The sequence below is a fragment of the Lissotriton vulgaris genome, chromosome 2_1 (genome assembly GCF_964263255.1).
Source record: "Lissotriton vulgaris chromosome 2_1, aLisVul1.2, whole genome shotgun sequence".
NCBI lineage: Eukaryota > Metazoa > Chordata > Amphibia > Caudata > Salamandridae > Lissotriton > Lissotriton vulgaris.
The window spans coordinates 613,963,803-613,983,002 of record NC_141687.1 but is presented as its reverse complement, the minus strand read 5'-3'; the positions used below and the strand labels follow the sequence as shown (position 1 = coordinate 613,983,002).

General features: G+C 57.3%; 1 protein-coding gene across 1 annotated transcript in view; it reads right to left on the bottom strand.

Annotated features, from left to right (window-relative positions):
* KPNA6 (karyopherin subunit alpha 6) overlaps positions 1-19,200 on the bottom strand; it is a 495,337-nt gene that overhangs the window by 358,598 nt on the left and 117,539 nt on the right. Inside the window, exon 3 of the mRNA XM_086955662.1 lies at positions 14,708-14,803. Within this exon, the coding sequence (XP_086811788.1) occupies positions 14,708-14,803 (96 nt within the window). The remainder of the gene's footprint in view (positions 1-14,707; positions 14,804-19,200) is intronic.

The window sequence follows — 19,200 nt, the reverse complement described above, 5'->3', positions numbered from 1 at the left end:
CGTAGGGCTAGGACATGGGTTCCCGAACTTTTTTGACCCGTGGCTCCCTTGACCTAATTGGCAGTTGGCCGTGGCTCCCCACCATTTTTTTTTACCGGTGGGCGGGTGGGGGAGGATGTAAGCCCGACCTTGGGAGTACTTCCTGTTGTCTTCCTTAAATTAATTGGGATGCAATGAAGGTATAATATTCATATTTGTAACAAAATAAGATAACAGTTTAATAAAAACTCGTTAAGTGTGAAACGATACAAGATTAATACGCAAATATGTTTCCACTTTTTTCAACCACACAATAGTTCAAAAACTTCTGTTTAATAACATCTTTTCAATGAACAGGTAAAACAACAGAGTCAGAAATTTACCTTAAAAATCCTAGTGAGATGGATGCGCTTGTTTTTCCAACTTTGATTCATTTTATTTATTTGAAAAGTTTTATATAGCACTGGCTAGACCCGGAGGTATCAGATAATATAAGATAATTAGCACGTAGGCCAGACTAATGACTAACAAAAGCTTGATTGCTATGTCAAACTGTCAGTGTAAGCATTATCGCAGATTTGTACCCCATGGTTTTTGGTGTCACTTCTTACTTTCATTGAATAGTTTAGGTACCAGTTTTCCACCAATGGCAATCTAGGGTGGAAGACTTGTGTATAGTGCAAAACACCTACATAGTGTGTCTTTACACCTTCAAGACTGCCATAATTTGCTAATATGGGCACACTTTTTAGCAATCAGATTCGCTAAAGGGGGTCGTATATATTTTGGTTCCTGTGCCGATTTACTCTCAGTCCGAGCCTGAAGACAGCCATGCTGCTATGTTTAATGTAATTTTTGAACAGTAATTGAATACCTTACAGGTTTATATGGTGGCATGTTTTTTTTACACTTTAAATCTTTTAGTTGATGTTCCAAGTGCTTATGTTTGTGTGTCTGTTTATTGCAGGTGGGTACATGGATGAATACATGAGTGGGTCAGTGGGTGGATGAATACGAGTGCAGAGATGAGTGAGACAGTGTGTGTAGGTTGACCTATTGAGTGTCTAAATTCATCAGTGACTGAAGAAGCATTTCAGTCATAAGCTATGCCTATTGGAATTGCCAGTTCTTGGCTCTCAATGTCTCTTTCCTCTCTTTTCTTCTGTCTCCTTTCTCCATTTTGCATTGCTCTTTCTTTTGCTGCTCCTGCCTTGCTCTTCTGTCTTTTCTCCCCTTCATCTGTTTATTCTTCTGCTTTTTATGTCTCTTACTCGCTCTTATCTGTATCCCTCTTTCCCTGCCTTCATTTTCAACTGCTCTGTTTCATCCTCTGGCTCTTGCTCACACCCTCGTACTTCTCTACTTCTTTCTTTTGCCAAATGTCACCTTGTTCTTTCAGTAATGATGCCTCTCTGTTTTCCTTATTCCTTTTTCATTTTGACTCACTACCACTTGTAGATCTTGGGTTCTCCTTATCCATTTCTGTTCTTACCCTACCATCACCTCCCTCCGCCTAATTTGTGTTCTCTTATGCCTCTCTCACACCGACTGTGCACCCATCCATTCACCCTTCCATATTTCCATTCATCCTCCCTTCCTTGCATTTGTTCAGCACCAGGTATCTATCTGATGGCCGCCAATCTATCGATCTAATCTCTTTCTCACTCCACTGTGCTCTTGTTTTTCTGTCTTTCCCTCCCATGCTCGTGTTCTCGTCCTCTCTGTTAGTATATCTCCCTGCCTACATTTCACTCTGACGCCTTACAGTTCCCATCCTCTCATCCTCGGAAACACTCGGTTTTCTCCCAGTAACCAGACTCCCTTAACGTGGTCGCAAAATATATCAGTTTCAACTAAGAAAGCGAAAAGCCAACAGGAGCCTGTGAGGGGAAATAGAGCGTTAGTCTGAGGCCTGCTCTGCGGCTGCGGTAACCGGAGGTTCGACCTATGGACTATTGACTTCCTGCATTTTAAACTAAGTATATTTACCTTTTTAGTCCGACCATTTCTGGCATTAAAGTTAAGAGGCTTAGCATCACATTTCTGGCAAAATGTACCTTTATTGCAGTAAACACTACTTTCCCTCAGCAAGATGATAATCTGGAAGAAGAAAGCTTGCTTCTGACTGGATCTTGGGAGCGTATGGCGCCAACCATGTCCCCAGTTTTTGCAGGTGGGACGTATTTTGGCGGAGGCTGCTTTCACTTTTCCCCACTGTGGTCGCGGCGCCCCTGGCTCCTCATTACGGCGCACCGGGGTGCCGCGGCGCACAGTTTGGGAACCACGGGGCTAGGAGAAGCCACCCTTGGTCTCTTCAGAGACAATTTTGAAGATACTGAGGAACCTTCACTTTCCTCAGAGGAATCAAGGTGGTCTCTGTCTTTCAGCCTCTGGAGCCAAATTAAAAGGCGTCCTTCACGGTCCTTGAGGGTTTTAGTAGAAAAGGTAAGACATACCTTGCAGTCCTTAGCAGAATGGTCTGGATACAGGCAGTCTTTATGCTGGTCATCAATATGTAGCCTTTTCTTTCCATAAGAATTACAGGATCTAAAAAGACCCTTTTTAGGTCTTGCTGGCGTTGCAGCGCGAATCGCTGCCGCCAACGAGACTTAGTCGCCGTGATTGCCTCCAAGGGAGACAGACCTGTGCACGAGCCGATTCTACTATGGGCACAAGCCGATTCAGGTCTGTGAATGCGCTTCACAGTGGAACAGCTTGTGCGCGTTAATTAATGCGCAGCACGTCAGGCGCCGCAAGTAACAATTATCACAGCATGAGACCCCACTTATCACAGCATGTCAACAGGCCCCCAGACTGCTGGAGCCCTCAACTATAATTAATGCACAGTTGAGTGCTCCAGCAGTGTGGGGCGCCTCTCGGCATGCTGTGATAATTATTACTTTGGGGCCTCATTCTGTTATAATTCTATCCCCCTTGCCCTCTCTTCTCTCAGCCCTTCTTCTCGCTGTCAGTCTCTCCCCCGACTCACTCCCCTCTAGGTCACTGCCTCTCAACGCCCTGTCCATCTCCAACCCTCCTTCCTTAGTTCCTCCTTCCTTAGTTCCTCAACTTCTCACACAGACTACAACTCGCAGATTCCAAGATCATAAACTTGATAGATAAGCTGCAAACTCACGAACCTGGGAAACCGGATATCTGTTGAAAAGCCGAAAACTCCATGGCTTCTCTTGCAGTAGCATGAACGATGCTTCACTTTTGCTCTGTTGTTCAGGGAGACGACTGACGTCCTAAATATATATTGGAAAGTGTTTACATGTTCCCAATTAAAAATGGACGCTACGCTTAACATTGCTTCAAGGGGTGTTGCTGTTAAGTCCTTTCTCTAGTTCTTTAGTTCGCCTAGTCGCCTATGTTACCGTGTTTGTGTCAAGGAGTAAGTAGTAACACAGCGCTTACTAGACGAGACGAGACTTGAAAGTGAGATAAGGGCAGAACACCGGACAGGTTAGTGCCGTCCTGGCATGTTTGTTAGCGGTATGTTTAATATGATCTCCTTGGCGCATCCAGTGTGGGAGGCCAGCTGTCCGTTGTGCTCGCTTTTCTGCCCCCCACCCCCTGTTGCCTCGTGATCGCTTTTCTACCCCCTCACACCCCGCTTTGGGGGTGCAGGGACTGTATTCCTATAAACTAATAATTGATTGCGGAAACTACACGTATGATGCTAGAGTCTAGCACTTTGAATGAAGCTGGTCATAGAACAGTCTTCAGCTCTGCCAGTTTCAGTGGGGCACCATTATAACTACTTTTAATAGCGCATATCTGTGAGTCTTCGCTTTTCGCTTTAATCTTACATTTTGATTTCGCATCCTTAGTCTTAGTCACATGTTTAGAGCAATGGATCCTGAAATCCAAAGGTATTTGTAAATAAAACCTTGGGCTTTTGATAAATGATAGAAGTATGTCTCCGCATGCGATTCCTCGTATGAAGTCTCTGTTTTGTGTGTGTGCCCCCCCCCCCAACCCCCTGTTGCTCGCTTTTCTGCCCCCCCATCCTCCTGTTGTGTGGGGGGGGGCTGTGTGTGTGGGGGGGCTGTGTGTGTGTATGGGGGGCTGTGTGTGTGTGTTGGGGGCGGTGTGTGTGTGTTGGGGGCGGTGTGTGTGTGTTGGGGGCGGTGTGTGTGTGTTGGGGGCGGTGTGTGTGTGTTGGGGGCGGTGTGTGTGTGTGTGTGGGGGGGCGGTGTGTGTGTGTGTGTGTTGGGGGCGGTGTGTGTGTGTGTGTGTTGGGGGCGGTGTGTGTGTGTGTTGGGGGCGGTGTGTGTGTGTGTTGGGGGCGGTGTGTGTGTGTGTTGGGGGCGGTGTGTGTGTGTGTTGGGGGCGGTGTGTGTGTGTTGGGGGCGGTGTGTGTGTGTGTTGGGGGCGGTGTGTGTGTGTGTTGGGGGCGGTGTGTGTGTGTGTTGGGGGCGGTGTGTGTGTGTGTTGGGGGCGGTGTGTGTGTGTGTTGGGGGCGGTGTGTGTGTGTGTTGGGGGCGGTGTGTGTGTGTGTTGGGGCGGTGTGTGTGTGTGTTGGGGCGGTGTGTGTGTGTTGGGGCGGTGTGTGTGTGTTGGGGGCGGTGTGTGTGGGGGGGCTCTGTGTGTGGGGGGGCTCTGTGTGTGGGGGGGCTCTGTGTGTGGGGGGGCTCTGTGTGTGGGGGGGCTCTGTGTGTGGGGGGGCTCTGTGTGTGGGGGGGCTCTGTGTGTGGGGGGGCTGGCTCTGTGTGGGGGGGCTGGCTCTGTGTGGGGGGGCTGGCTCTGTGTGGGGGGGCTGGCTCTGTGTGGGGGGGCTGGCTCTGTGTGGGGGGGCTGGCTCTGTGTGGGGGGGCTGGCTCTGTGTGTGGGGGGGCTGGCTCTGTGTGTGGGGGGGCTGGCTCTGTGTGGGGGGGCGGCTGGCTCTGTGTGGGGGGGCGGCTGGCTCTGTGTGGGGGGGGGGCTGGCTCTGTGTGGGGGGGGCTGGCTCTGTGTGGGGGGCCTGGCTCTGTGTGTGGGGGGGCTGGCTCTGTGTGTGGGGGGGCTGGCTCTGTGTGTGGGGGGGCTGGCTCTGTGTGTGGGGGGGCTGGCTCTGTGTGTGGGGGGGCTGGCTCTGTGTGGGGGGGCTGGCTCTGTGTGGGGGGGCTGGCTCTGTGTGGGGGGGCTGGCTCTGTGTGGGGGGGGCTCTGTGTGGGGGGGGCTCTGTGTGTGGGGGGGGCTCTGTGTGTGGGGGGGGCTCGGTGTGGGGGGGCTGTGTGTGGGGGGGGCTGTGTGTGGGGGGGGCTGTGTGTGGGGGGGGCTGTGTGTGGGGGGGGCTCTGTGTGTGGGGGGGGCTCTGTGTGTGGGGGGGGCTCTGTGTGTGGGGGGGGCTCTGTGTGTGGGGGGGCTCTGTGTGTGGGGGGGCTCTGTGTGGGGGGGCTCTGTGTGTGGGGGGGCTCTGTGTGTGGGGGGGCTCTGTGTGTGGGGGGGCTCTGTGTGTGGGGGGGCTCTGTGTGTGGGGGGGCTCTGTGTGTGGGGGGCTCTGTGTGTGTGGGGGGCTCTGTGTGTGTGGGGGGCTCTCTGTGTGTGTGGGGGGCTCTGTGTGTGTGGGGGGCTCTGTGTGTGTGGGGGGCTCTGTGTGTGGGGGGCTGTGTGTGTGGGGGGCTGTGTGTGTGGGGGGCTGTGTGTGTGGGGGGCTGTGTGTGTGGGGGGCTGTGTGTGTGGGGGGGCTGTGTGTGTGGGGGGGCTGTGTGTGTGGGGGGGCTGTGTGTGTGGGGGGGCTGTGTGTGTGGGGGGGCTGTGTGTGTGGGGGGCTGTGTGTGTGGGGGGCTGTGTGTGTGGGGGGGTTCTGTGTGTGTGGGGGGGCGCTGTGTGTGTGGGGGGGCGCTGTGTGTGTGGGGGGGCGCTGTGTGTGTGGGGGGCGCTGTGTGTGTGGGGGGCGCTGTGTGTGTGGGGGGCTGTGTGTGTGGGGGGGCTGTGTGTGTGGGGGGGCTGTGTGTGTGGGGGGGCTGTGTGTGTGGGGGGCTGTGTGTGTGGGGGGCTGTGTGTGTGGGGGGGCTGTGTGTGTGGGGGGGCTGTGTGTGTGGGGGGCTGTGTATGTGGGGGGGCTGTGTGTGGGGGGGGGCTGTGTGTGTGGGGGGGCTGTGTGTGTTTTGGGGCTGTGTGTGTTTTGGGGCTGGCTCTGTGTGTGGGGGGCTGGCTCTGTGTGTGGGGGGCTGGCTCTGTGTGTGGGGGGCTGGCTCTGTGTGTGGGGGGCTGGCTCTGTGTGGGGGGGCTGGCTCTGTGTGGGGGGGCTGGCTCTGTGTGGGGGGGCTGGCTCTGTGTGGGGGGGCTGGCTCTGTGTGGGGGGGCTGGCTCTGTGTGGGGGGGGCTGGCTCTGTGTGGGGGGGCTGGCTCTGTGTGGGGGGGCTGGCTCTGTGTGTGGGGGGGCTGGCTCTGTGTGGGGGGGGGCTGGCTCTGTGTGGGGGGGGCTGGCTCTGTGTGGGGGGGCTGGCTCTGTGTGGGGGGGCTGGCTCTGTGTGTGGGGGGGCTGGCTCTGTGTGTGGGGGGGCTGGCTCTGTGTGTGGGGGGGCTGGCTCTGTGTGTGGGGGGGCTGGCTCTGTGTGTGGGGGGGCTGGCTCTGTGTGGGGGGGCTGGCTCTGTGTGGGGGGCTGGCTCTGTGTGGGGGGCTGGCTCTGTGTGGGGGGCTGGCTCTGTGTGGGGGGGCTGGCTCTGTGTGGGGGGGCTGGCTCTGTGTGGGGGGGCTGGCTCTGTGGGGGGGGCTGGCTCTGTGTGGGGGGGGGCTGGCTCTGTGTGGGGGGGGGCTGGCTCTGTGTGGGGGGGGGCTGGCTCTGTGTGGGGGGGGCTGGCTCTGTGTGGGGGGGGCTGGCTCTGTGTGGGGGGGGCTGGCTCTGTGTGGGGGGCCTGGCTCTGTGTGTGGGGGCTGGCTCTGTGTGTGGGGGGGCTGGCTCTATGTGGGGGGGCTGGCTCTATGTGGGGGGGCTGGCTCTGTGTGGGGGGCTGGCTCTATGTGGGGGGGCTGGCTCTGTGTGGGGGGCTGGCTCTGTGTGGGGGGGGCTGGCTCTGTGTGGGGGGGCTGGCTCTGTGTGGGGGGGCTGGCTCTGTGTGGGGGGGCTGGCTCTGTGTGGGGGGGCTGGCTCTGTGTGGGGGGGCTGGCTCTGTGTGTGGGGGGCTGGCTCTGTGTGTGGGGCGCTGGCTCTGTGTGTGGGGGGGCTGGCTCTGTGTGTGGGGGGGCTGGCTCTGTGTGTGGGGGGGCTGGCTCTGTGTGTGGGGGGGCTGGCTCTGTGTGTGGGTGGGCTGGCTCTGTGTGTGGGTGGGCTGGCTCTGTGTGTGGGTGGGCTGGCTCTGTGTGTGGGTGGGCTGGCTCTGTGTGTGGGGGGCTGGCTCTGTGTGTGTGGGGGGCTGGCTCTGTGTGTGTGGGGGGCTGGCTCTGTGTGTGGGGGGGGCTGGCTCTGTGTGTGGGGGGGCTGGCTCTGTGTGTGGGGGGCTGGCTCTGTGTGTGGGGGGCTGGCTCTGTGTGTGGGGGGCTGGCTCTGTGTGTGGGGGGGGGAGGCTCTGTGTGTGGGGGGGGGAGGCTCTGTGTGTGGGGGGGGGAGGCTCTGTGTGTGGGGGGGGAGGCTCTGTGTGGGGGGGGAGGCTCTGTGTGGGGGGGGAGGCTCTGTGTGTGGGGGGGGAGGGTCTGTGTGGGGGGAGGCTCTGTGTGTGTGTGGGGGGCTATCTCTCTGTGTGGGGCTCTGTGTGTGGGGGGGGCTGGCTGTGTGTGGGGGGGGCTGGCTCTGTGTGGGGGGGGCTGGCTCTGTGTGTGGGGGGGCTGGCTCTGTGTGTGGGGGGGCTGGCTCTGTGTGTGGGGGGCTGGCTCTGTGTGGGGGGGCTGGCTCTGTGTGGGGGGGCTGGCTCTGTGTGGGGGGGCTGGCTCTGTGTGGGGGGGCTGGCTCTGTGTGGGGGGCTGGCTCTGTGTGGGGGGCTGGCTCTGTGTGGGGGGGCTGGCTCTGTGTGGGGGGGCTGGCTCTGTGTGGGGGGGCTGGCTCTGTGTGGGGGGGCTGGCTCTGTGTGAGGGGCTGGCTCTGTGTGTGAGGGGCTGGCTCTGTGTGTGGGGGGCTGGCTCTGTGTGTGGGCGGCTGGCTCTGTGTGTGGGGGGCTGGCTCTGTGTGTGGGGGGGCTGGCTCTGTGTGTGGGGGGGCTGGCTCTGTGTGTGGGGGGGCTGGCTCTGTGTGTGGGGGGGCTGGCTCTGTGTGTGGGGGGGCTGGCTCTGTGTGTGGGGGGGCTGGCTCTGTGTGTGGGGGGGCTGGCTCTGTGTGTGGGGGGCTGGCTCTGTGTGTGGGGGGCTGGCTCTGTGTGTGTGGGGGGCTGGCTCTGTGTGTGTGGGGGGCTGGCTCTGTGTGTGGGGGGCTGGCTCTGTGTGGGGGGGCTGGCTCTATGTGGGGGGGCTGGCTCTGTGTGGGGGGCTGGCCCTGTGTGGGGGGGCTGGCTCTGTGTGGGGGGGGCTGGCTCTGTGTGGGGGGGGCTGGCTCTGTGTGGGGGGGGGCTGGCTCTGTGTGGGGGGGGGGGCTGGCTCTGTGTGGGGGGGGGGCTGGCTCTGTGTGTGGGGGGGCTGGCTCTATGTGGGGGGGCTGGCTCTATGTGGGGGGGCTGGCTCTATGTGGGGGGGCTGGCTCTGTGTGGGGGGCTGGCTCTGTGTGGGGGGCTGGCTCTGTGTGGGGGGGCTGGCTCTGTGTGGGGGGGGCTGGCTCTGTGTGGGGGGCTGGCTCTGTGTGGGGGGGCTGGCTCTGTGTGTGGGGGGCTGGCTCTGTGTGTGGGGGGCTGGCTCTGTGTGTGGGGGGCTGGCTCTGTGTGTGGGGGGCTGGCTCTGTGTGTGGGGGGCTGGCTCTGTGTGTGGGGCGCTGGCTCTGTGTGTGGGGGGGCTGGCTCTGTGTGTGGGGGGGCTGGCTCTGTGTGTGGGTGGGCTGGCTCTGTGTGTGGGGGGGCTGGCTCTGTGTGTGGGGGGGCTGGCTCTGTGTGTGGGGGGGCTGGCTCTGTGTGTGGGGGGCTGGCTCTGTGTGTGTGGGGGGCTGGCTCTGTGTGTGTGGGGGGCTGGCTCTGTGTGTGTGGGGGGCTGGCTCTGTGTGTGTGGGGGGCTGGCTCTGTGTGTGTGGGGGGCTGGCTCTGTGTGTGTGGGGGGCTGGCTCTGTGTGTGGGGGGGGCTGGCTCTGTGTGTGGGGGGGCTGGCTCTGTGTGTGGGGGGCTGGCTCTGTGTGTGGGGGGCTGGCTCTGTGTGTGGGGGGCTGGCTCTGTGTGTGGGAGGCTGGCTCTGTGTGTGGGGGGCTGGCTCTGTGTGTGGGGGGGGAGGCTCTGTGTGTGGGGGGGGAGGCTCTGTGTGGGGGGAGGCTCTGTGTGTGTGTGGGGGGCTATCTCTCTGTGTGGGGCTCTGTGTGTGGGGGGGCTGGCTCTGTGTGTGGGGGGGCTGGCTCTGTGTGTGGGGGGGCTGGCTCTGTGTGTGGGGGGGCTGGCTCTGTGTGTGGGGGGGCTGGCTCTGTGTGTGGGGGGGCTGGCTCTGTGTGTGGGGGGGGCTGGCTCTGTGTGTGGGGGGGGCTGGCTCTGTGTGTGGGGGGGGCTGGCTCTGTGTGTGGGGGGGGGCTGGCTCTGTGTGTGGGGGGGCTGGCTCTGTGTGTGGGGGGGGCTGGCTCTGTGTGTGGGGGGGGGCTGGCTCTGTGTGGGGGGGGCTGGCTCTGTGTGGGGGGGCTGGCTCTGTGTGGGGGGGCTGGCTCTGTGTGTGGGGGGGGCTGGCTCTGTGTGTGGGGGGGGCTGGCTCTGTGTGTGGGGGGGGCTGGCTCTGTGTGTGGGGGGGAGGCTCTGTGTGTGGGGGGGAGGCTGTGTGTGGGGGGGAGGCTGTGTGTGGGGGGGAGGCTCAGTGTGTGTGTGTGGGGCTATCTCTCTGTGGGGCTCTGTGTGTGTGGGGGGCTCTGTGTGTGGGGGGCTCTGTGTGTGGGGGGCTCTGTGTGTGTGTGGGGGGGCTCTGTGTGTGTGGGGGGGGCTCTGTGTGTGGGGGGGGGCTCTGTGTGTGGGGGGGGGCTCTGTGTGTGCGGGGGCTGTGTGTGTGCGGGGGCTGTGTGTGTGGGGGCTGTGTGTGTGGGGGCTGTGTGTGTGGGGGCTGTGTGTGTGGGGGCTGTGTGTGTGGGGGCTGTGTGTGTGGGGGCTGTGTGTGTGGGGGGGCTGTGTGTGGGGGGGCTGTGTGTGGGGGGGCTGTGTATGTGGGGGGGTTGTGTGTGTGGGGGCTGTGTGGGGGGCTGTGGGGGGGGCTCTGTGTGTGTGTGTGGGGCTCTGTGTGTGGGACTCACTGTGTGTGTGTGGCTCTGTGAGTGTGTGTGTGTGGCTCTATGTGTGTGTGTGGCTCTATGTGTGTGTGGGAGGCTCTGTGTGTGTGTGGGAGGCTCTGTGTGGGACTCACTGTGTGTGGGGGTGCTCTGTGTGTGGGGGGCTCTGTGTGTGGGGGGCTCTCTGTGTGTGGGGGGCTCTCTGTGTGTGAGGGGGCTCTCTGTGTGTGAGGGGGCTCTGTGTGTGTGTGTGTGGCTCTGTGTCTGTGTGTGGGGGGGGCTCTCTGTGTCTGTGTGTGGGGGGCTCTCTGTGTCTGTGTGTGGGGGGCTCTGTGGGTGGGTGCAAATGCAATAGGTCTCGCGTTTGCTTGCGAGAGCTTAAGCTATTGACATTGTAAATGACAATGCCATTTATCTGTTTTCAAAACCAACACATAAATAAAAAATGTGTCATTTACAAAGCTAATAGCTCTAACTTTGGCAAAGGCGAGACCGTTGCCTTGTAAATGCTTGTTTGGTGTGTCAGCCATATTAAATAGCAGTCACTGAAGAACAGGAGAAAAATATCCAGAACACTCGAAACCACTTGTGAAGAAACAAACCTGAGCAGAGCTCAGAGGAGACTCCCTTAGCACAACGTGCGGTAGAAAATCTGAGGGACTGAGGCTCCTTCCAGGAGGGTTCTAGAGGGAGGTGACAGCTGATTGGCTCTTTTCTAGAGTTTGGTCCTTTTTACAAAAGGACGCAGATATGTTACTAATTTAAGGCCTATGGGACAATTTCTCTATATGTCTATAGGACATTACTTTATTTATGTACCGGGGACTCCCATTCCGACGACGGGGAATGATTCAGGCATGTGAATCTATGAAAGACACCATAATACTGGATAATGGCTGAACCCACAGAGGATCTATGTATATATGGAGTAGGAACATCTGAGGGAAACTACTACTTTGGGGGGGCTGGCTCTGTGTGGGGGGGCTGGTTCTGTGTGGGGGGGCTGGCTCTGTGTGGGGGGGCTGGCTCTGTGTGGGGGGGGCTGGCTCTGTGTGGGGGGGGCTGGCTCTGTGTGGGGGGGGCTGGCTCTGTGTGTGGGGGGGCTGGCTCTGTGTGTGGGGGGGCTGGCTCTGTGTGGGGGGGCTGGCTCTGTGTGGGGGGGCTGGCTCTGTGTGGGGGGGCTGGCTCTGTGTGGGGGGCTGGCTCTGTGTGGGGGGCTGGCTCTGTGTGGGGGGGCTGGCTCTGTGTGGGGGGGCTGGCTCTGTGTGTGGGGGGCTGGCTCTGTGTGTGGGGGGCTGGCTCTGTGTGTGGGGGGCTGGCTCTGTGTGGGTGGGCTGGCTCTGTGTGTGGGGGGGCTGGCTCTGTGTGTGGGGGGCTGGCTCTGTGTGTGGGGGGCTGGCTCTGTGTGTGGGGGGCTGGCTCTGTGTGTGGGGGGCTGGCTCTGTGTGTGGGGGGCTGGCTCTGTGTGTGGGGGGCTGGCTCTGTGTGTGGGGGGCTGGCTCTGTGTGTGGGGGGGGGCTGGCTCTGTGTGTGGGGGGGGCTGGCTCTGTGTGTGGGTGGGCTGGCTGTGTGTGTGGGGGGCTGGCTCTGTGTGTGTGGGGGGCTGGCTCTGTGTGTGTGGGGGGCTGGCTCTGTGTGTGTGGGGGGCTGGCTCTGTGTGTGGGGGGGGCTGGCTCTGTGTGTGGGGGGGCTGGCTCTGTGTGTGGGGGGCTGGCTCTGTGTGTGGGAGGCTGGCTCTGTGTGTGGGGGGCTGGCTCTGTGTGTGGGGGGCTGGCTCTGTGTGTGGGGGGCTGGCTCTGTGTGTGGGGGGCTGGCTCTGTGTGTGGGGGGCTGGCTCTGTGTGTGGGGGGCTGGCTCTGTGTGTGGGGGGCTGGCTCTGTGTGTGGGGGGGCTGGCTCTGTGTGTGGGGGGGCTGGCTCTGTGTGGGGGGAGGCTCTGTGTGGGGGGAGGCTCTGTGTGGGGGGAGGCTCTGTGTGGGGGGAGGCTCTGTGTGGGGGGAGGCTCTGTGTGGGGGGAGGCTCTGTGTGTGTGGGGGGGGGCTATCTCTCTGTGTGGGGCTCTGTGTGTGGGGGGGGCTGGCTGTGTGTGTGTGGGGGGGGCTGGCTCTGTGTGTGGGGGGGCTGGCTCTGTGTGTGGGGGGGCTGGCTCTGTGTGTGGGGGGGCTGGCTCTGTGTGTGGGGGGGCTGGCTCTGTGTGTGGGGGGGCTGGCTCTGTGTGTGTGGGGGGGGCTGGCTCTGTGTGTGTGGGGGGGGCTGGCTCTGTGTGTGGGGGGGCTGGCTCTGTGTGTGGGGGGGGCTGGCTCTGTGTGTGGGGGGGGCTGGCTCTGTGTGTGGGGGGGCTGGCTCTGTGTGTGGGGGGGGCTGGCTCTGTGTGTGGGGGGGAGGCTCTGTGTGTGGGGGGGAGGCCCTGTGTGTGGGGGGGAGGCTCTGTGTGTGGGGGGGGAGGCTCTGTGTGTGGGGGGGAGGCTGTGTGTGGGGGGGAGGCTGTGTGTGGGGGGGGAGGCTGTGTGTGGGGGGAGGCTGTGTGTGGGGGGGAGGCTGTGTGTGTGGGGGGGAGGCTGTGTGTGTGGGGGGAGGCTCTGTGTGTGTGTGTGTGGGGGGGCTGTCTGTGTGGGGGGCTCAGTGTGTGTGTGGGGCTATCTCTCTGTGGGGCTCTGTGTGTGTGGGGGGCTCTGTGTGTGGGGGGCTCTGTGTGTGGGGGGCTCTGTGTGTGGGGGGCTCTGTGTGTGGGGGGCTCTGTGTGTGTGGGGGGGCTGTGTGTGTGGGGGGGCTCTGTGTGTGTGTGGGGGGGCTGTGTGTGTGTGGGGGGGCTGTGTGTGTGGGGGGGCTCTGTGTGTGGGGGGGGCTCTGTGTGTGTGGGGGGGCTCTGTGTGTGTGGGGGGGCTCTGTGTGGGGGGGGGCTCTGTGTGGGGGGGGCTCTGTGTGGGGGGGGCTCTGTGTGCGGGGGGCTCTGTGTGCGGGGGGCTGTGTGTGTGGGGGCTGTGTGTGTGGGGGCTGTGTGTGGGGGGCTGTGTGTGTGGGGGCTGTGTGTGTGGGGGCTGTGTGTGGGGGGTTGTGTGTGGGGGGGCTGTGTATGTGGGGGGGTTGTGTGTGTGGGGGGCTGTGTGGGGGGCTGTGGGGGGGGGCTCTGTGTGTGTGTGTGGGGCTCTGTGTGGGACTCACTGTGTGTGTGTGGCTCTGTGAGTGTGTGTGTGTGGCTCTATGTGTGTGTGTGGCTCTATGTGTGTGTGGGGGGCTCTGTGTGTGTGTGGGAGGCTCTGTGTGTGTGGGTGGGTGCGACTCTCTGTGTGTGGGGGGCTCTCTGTGTGTGGGGGGCTCTCTGTGTGTGGGGGGCTCTCTGTGTGTGGGGGGCTCTCTGTGTGTGGGGGGCTCTCTGTGTGTGGGGGGCTCTCTGTGTGTGGGGGGCTCTCTGTGTGTGGGGGGCTCTCTGTGTGTGTGAGGGGGCTCTGTGTGTGTGTGTGTGTGGCTCTGTGTCTATATGTGGGGGGCTCTCTGTGTCTGTGTGTGGGGGGCTCTCTGTGTCTGTGTGTGGGGGGCTCTCTGTGTCTGTATGTGGGGGGCTCTCTGTGTCTGTGTGTGGGGGGCTCTGTGGGTGGGTGCAAATGCAATAGGTCTCGCGTTTGCTTGCGAGAGCTTAAGCTATTGACATTGTAAATGACAATGCCATTTATCTGTTTTCAAAACCAACACAAATAAAAAATGTGTCATTTACAAAGCTAATAGCTCTAACTTGGGCAAAGGCGAGACCGTTGCCTTGTAAATGCTTGTTTGGTGTGTCAGCCATATTAAATAGCAGTCACTGAAGAACAGGAGAAAAATATCCAGAACACTCGAAACCACTTGTGAAGAAACAAACCTGAGCAGAGCTCAGAGGAGACTCCCTTAGCACAACGTGCGGTAGAAAATCTGAGGGACTGAGGCTCCTTCCAGGAGGGTTCTAGAGGGAGGTGACAGCTGATTGGCTCTTTTCTAGAGTTTGGTCCTTTTTACAAAAGGACGCAGATATGTTACTAATTTAAGGCCTATGGGACAATTTCTCTATATGTCTATAGGACATTACTTTATTTATGTACCGGGGACTCCCATTCCGACGACGGGGAATGATTCAGGCATGTGAATCTATGAAAGACACCATAATACTGGATAATGGCTGAACCCACAGAGGATCTATGTATATATGGAGTAGGAACATCTGAGGGAAAACACAAGGAAAAGTCCAAAATATTTGCATGGCTACAGGTGGCACATGGGATGATGGGACAAGTAACAGAATTATGCGAAGTTCTGAAGGGTGCTCTCTCTATCAATGTGAAATAGGACCGGATACGAGTCTTAAAATAGTGTAGTGTGGCTGAGTTGAGCATTGAAATTTCACAGGGACTTTCAAAAACCAACTAAATATACACACTTCCCCTTTGCTTTAGTTCAATATATGTAGAAACAATCTGTTGGCAACACTGCATTGGGGGAAGATATCACACAGAAGAAACACCTTACCCCAGTTGTGGTAGATGTGACGAAGGAGTCCATGATGGGGCCATCATACATTGCAGAGTCTTCGTTGAATAGCTCTACGTTTCTTCTCTTAAAAAGCTGTCAATCAAAGAAAACCAAGAACTGATGAGTTATTCCAAGAAGCTAGATTTGTGATTGGACCGATGGACAATTTATGTGAGTAATGGTAATGAAAGCAACACAACGCATTCAACTACTGTTTACAAACAGAGAAATATCAGGAAGGACTATATACAGGAGTGTCACCATATCCAGATTACAATTATTGTGTTGTTTATTTGTGCACAACATAGGGTCATTGATAACTTCTGGGGACTGGAGACATCTTAATAAATACAAACATGCACAAAACACAAAATATAATCAATGAAAAGCTTACAACACAGTTCAATGAGGCACTAGATAATAGATTAATTGCCCAAACCTGGTTACTATAATGCTCAATTGACCTAGGGCAGGATCTTACAAGGGGTCACCTGAATTAATGCTCCATCTAATCTTTTACTACAATTCTTAACAGATAGGCAATTTATTATGTGTTCGAATAAGTGATATGTTTCAACTGAATATCATAAATTACAAATTAATAAACAATACCATTTCACACTAATCAGGTTTTGATAATTTGGATGTACTATATTTAATTGTGATTTAATTTCCAGTAAACTCTACACTTTCAGGGTTGTAGCTGCAAGAGCATATCGATTAAAGCATATCTTTTCAGCACTCTGTGCCTTGTAAATCCCATCTACCTACTGGTGACCTCACTCATTGGTCTACAAGCAAAGCTCTTTACAGAGTGCATGAAAGGCAGTAGAGTTGAAATACTGGTTGATGTCTGATGTTTTCAGAGAAGAGTGGATGATCTGTTTAAATGAGTTTTGGCAAATCTTGAGATAATGGAGACATGGTTTGCGCCTTTCCTACATAACCGCAAACAAAGGATCAAAGTTTACCATTCCCTTGCAACCAGTACCCCTGTCATGACCAGAGTGCCTCAAGGATCCGCCCACTCTCTTCAAACTTTTTATGGAACCACTTACCGTCATTCTGAACCACGCTAACATTCAGTACCACATGTACGCGGATGACACACAACTGTACTTGAAGATCTCCTCTTAAGGGGACAAAAACGCTAAATGCTGCACTTGCACACATGCAACAATGGTTAGCCTAGAACCATTGCAACAATGGTTAGCCTAGAACCATCTTCTGTTAAATACTCTCAAAACTGAATTCCTTCTTATTGCCCCCCCCCCCCCCCGATCACTCTGCACCTACCATGGACTGGCTTAGACAACTCACTGCTCTTAAATGCACCCCTCATGTGGTAGACTGCGCTAAATCTTTAGGCATCACCTTGGACAAACACCTAAATATGCAAGCGCACATCAGTGCAGCTTATTAGGGGTCAATTTTTAACTTAACACCCTTAAGAAAATCAAGCCTTTCCTCCCCCGCCCCAAAGACATCAGGCTGGCGGTTCAATCCCTAGTCATCTCTCCCCCGACCTTTTGCCATTAAATTGGCTATCTATTGAAGCTAGGATACGCTTTAAGATTGCCTGCTTGACGCATAAAGCCATAGACTACAACACCCAGGTCTACCTGGCAAATAAGCTTGAACTTTCAGGCTCGGGCCGGATCCCTAAGAAGTACGTCCACCCTACTTTTGAAACCACCCAAATTCAAAAAGAAAAGATCTTACAATCATGCTTTCACCGGTTTTGCTCCAAGAATCTGGAACGCCCTGCCTACCGAGATCAGATCCAATCCTTCCACTGCATCTTTCAAGAAACTTGTCAAACGGCTACTCTTGAATGAACTTTAGAAGCATCAACTTGTGCTCATGCTTTGTCTACAAATCTGATTCATATTGTACTCCATTGATGAGATTTATTGTATGCTTGACTGAAATGGTTCTGATACCGTTCCGGTCGTACCAACCCCCAAACCCCTGACCTGGTCTGTTTCCCCACTTTGTTTGACAATGTATGACTTAGCTACACCCTCTGTACCATTGTGTTTTGGTTACTCATGCTCTCGCCAAATCTGTACAGCACTCTGATACCCGTAAGGGTCTTGTTCGCGCTTTATAAAACTTTGCAAATAAATAAATTAAGGAGTTGGGAGGGTGAAACAACAGTAGAATCTTGTAGACTTCAGTATGATTTTTATACCCACTGATTTCAACAAATACACAAGTCGTGGTTTTTGCTTCTTCTATTCTCTCTGCCGAGGTCTCAACTCATGTAAATGAGAGGCCCGGACCAACAACATATAGATCTGCAATAGGGGAATGGAACCTCAGAGGAGGATACACAATTCACTCATGTTTGCCTTTGTATAGTGGGCATAGCATGTTGTAAAAAAAAAAAATCACCTCAGCTTGCTAAATGTGTACACCACTTTAGAATGTTGGGGTAGGGGGTGGGGACATATTCTTTAGGGAGCTCCACAAAGAAAACAAGAAGAATAGTCAAAACATGAACAGTACAACATGATACTATTCCCACTTCAGCCAATTTTTTTATTGGTGCAGTTTACCCGGCCTCTGATTCACTTTTATGTATTAAATATTTTATTGAGCATAGGCAGAGAAATGCACCTCAGAGACATCTGTAGGGGCCGTCACCACACCAGGGAGGCCTAGGTCAGCGACCCAGCTGATACCCCTCACAGGGCCAGCGGGTACATCATCTTGTTAACACAGCAAGCCGCCTACAACCCAATGGGCCGGCCGCGTCATAAGAGGTGCTACAACGGTGCAAGCTGATCAGTGCTAGTGCATTTTTAAACTCGAGAAACAAAGAACTGTGAACAACCCCACCACCCTTCCCACCCCAGCCCTCCCCTCTCCTTGTCCATGTCCATGTCCGGAATTTAGCTATTGGTTGTGGTCTACTACTAACAGTCAGTTGACGCTGCGCGCGCAGGGCCTGTGCGCTTACGGGCGTGAGTCTTGGGGTCCGGGAGAGGTGTTTCTGCCAGGCGTAGCAGACGCAGGTAGCGTGGGCAGCTCACCTCCCGAAACTCCCCGGTAAGCAAGGCGAGGAATGGCCGCCAGAGTTCCGCAAAGTCCGCCCCCCTCCCCGCTGCCGCCAGCGATAGTTTCTCCATTCCCAGGATCGCCCAGAGCCGGTGAAGCCACCCCAGTTGCTGCGGAGCCTGGATCGCCCTCCAGTGGGCCACAATGTTTTGGACCGCAGCCCCAAGCGCAAGTGCGATCAAGCGTCCGCGCCAGGATTTCAGAGGGTACATGAGTGCGTTTGGGAGGCCTAGTATAATGTATGCTGGGAAGCGCGGCAGTTGTGTTTCTAGATGTGTATCTATAAGGTCCAGGATAGGGTCCCAATAGGGGCGCAGCGCCTCACAGCTCCACAGCAGGTGCTCCAATGTCCCTAGTTCCCCACACCCCCTCCAGCATCTGTCACTGATTCGGGCATCCCAGTGATGTAGTCTCTCAGGGGTGTGGTACCAGTATGTGGCTACCTTAGTCAATGTCTCGGTAAGGCCGGTGTGGTGCGCCGAGTGTCTGGCTCTATGGTACACCCCCTCCCATTCTTTCCTAGTGAGCTGCCTCCCCAGGTCCCTCTCCCACCGGACTTGGCCCGCGTTGTATGTGTGTGCCTGAGTGAGAAGTAGCTGCTGATAAAGGTCCGATATCAATTTCTTATCCGAGGTGCGCGTCAGCAGCCACCGTTCGTAGGGCGTGAGGTGCCGTTGGGCTCCGGGCTGGATCGAGGGGTGGAGCACCCAGTGGCGCACCTGCAGGTATTGCAAGCGTTCCGATTCGGCCACGCCGTAATCCGCCTTGACCTGCTGGAACGGGAGGATTCCCTTGATATCGAACATGTGTCCCGCCGCTCTACAGGGCGTCGTCCGCCACGTCGTGAATGTACCGGCGTCCAAGCCCGGCGAGAAGTCTGGATTCTCAAAGATGGGAGTCATAGGTGAGGGGAAGGTGGTCAGCCCCTTGGCCACGGCCACTCTGTCCCACACTCGCAGGGCGGTGCTGGTGATTTCAGAAGCGTACAGGTTAGGGGGACGGTGTCGGCGTGGTAGGAAGGGCACGCCCTGGAGGGTACGGCCGGCCACTGCCTGGTCTAGGAAGAGCCAGTGTTTACCGGACTCCAGCTGGAACCATTCCACGAAGGTGCGCAGCTGTGCCGCCTGGAAGTACAGGGTAAGGTCTGGCACGCTGACCCCCCCCGTTCGCTGGGGGTAGAGTGGCGAGAGTGTGCTTAAACCTGGGTCGCCGGCCGTTCCAAATGAACCGTGACAGTTCCGATTGGGTTTGTTGAAGCCAACCCGTCGGGGGGTTCAGGGGGAGCGTCTGAAACAGGTACAGGATCTGCGGCAGCAGTGTAATTTTGACTGCGGCAATTCTGCCTAACCATGACAGCGTAAGTGGTTTCCAACGCCGGAGCTGCTCCCGGAGTTTGAGTGTGAGGGCCTCGTAATTGACTCGCGCAG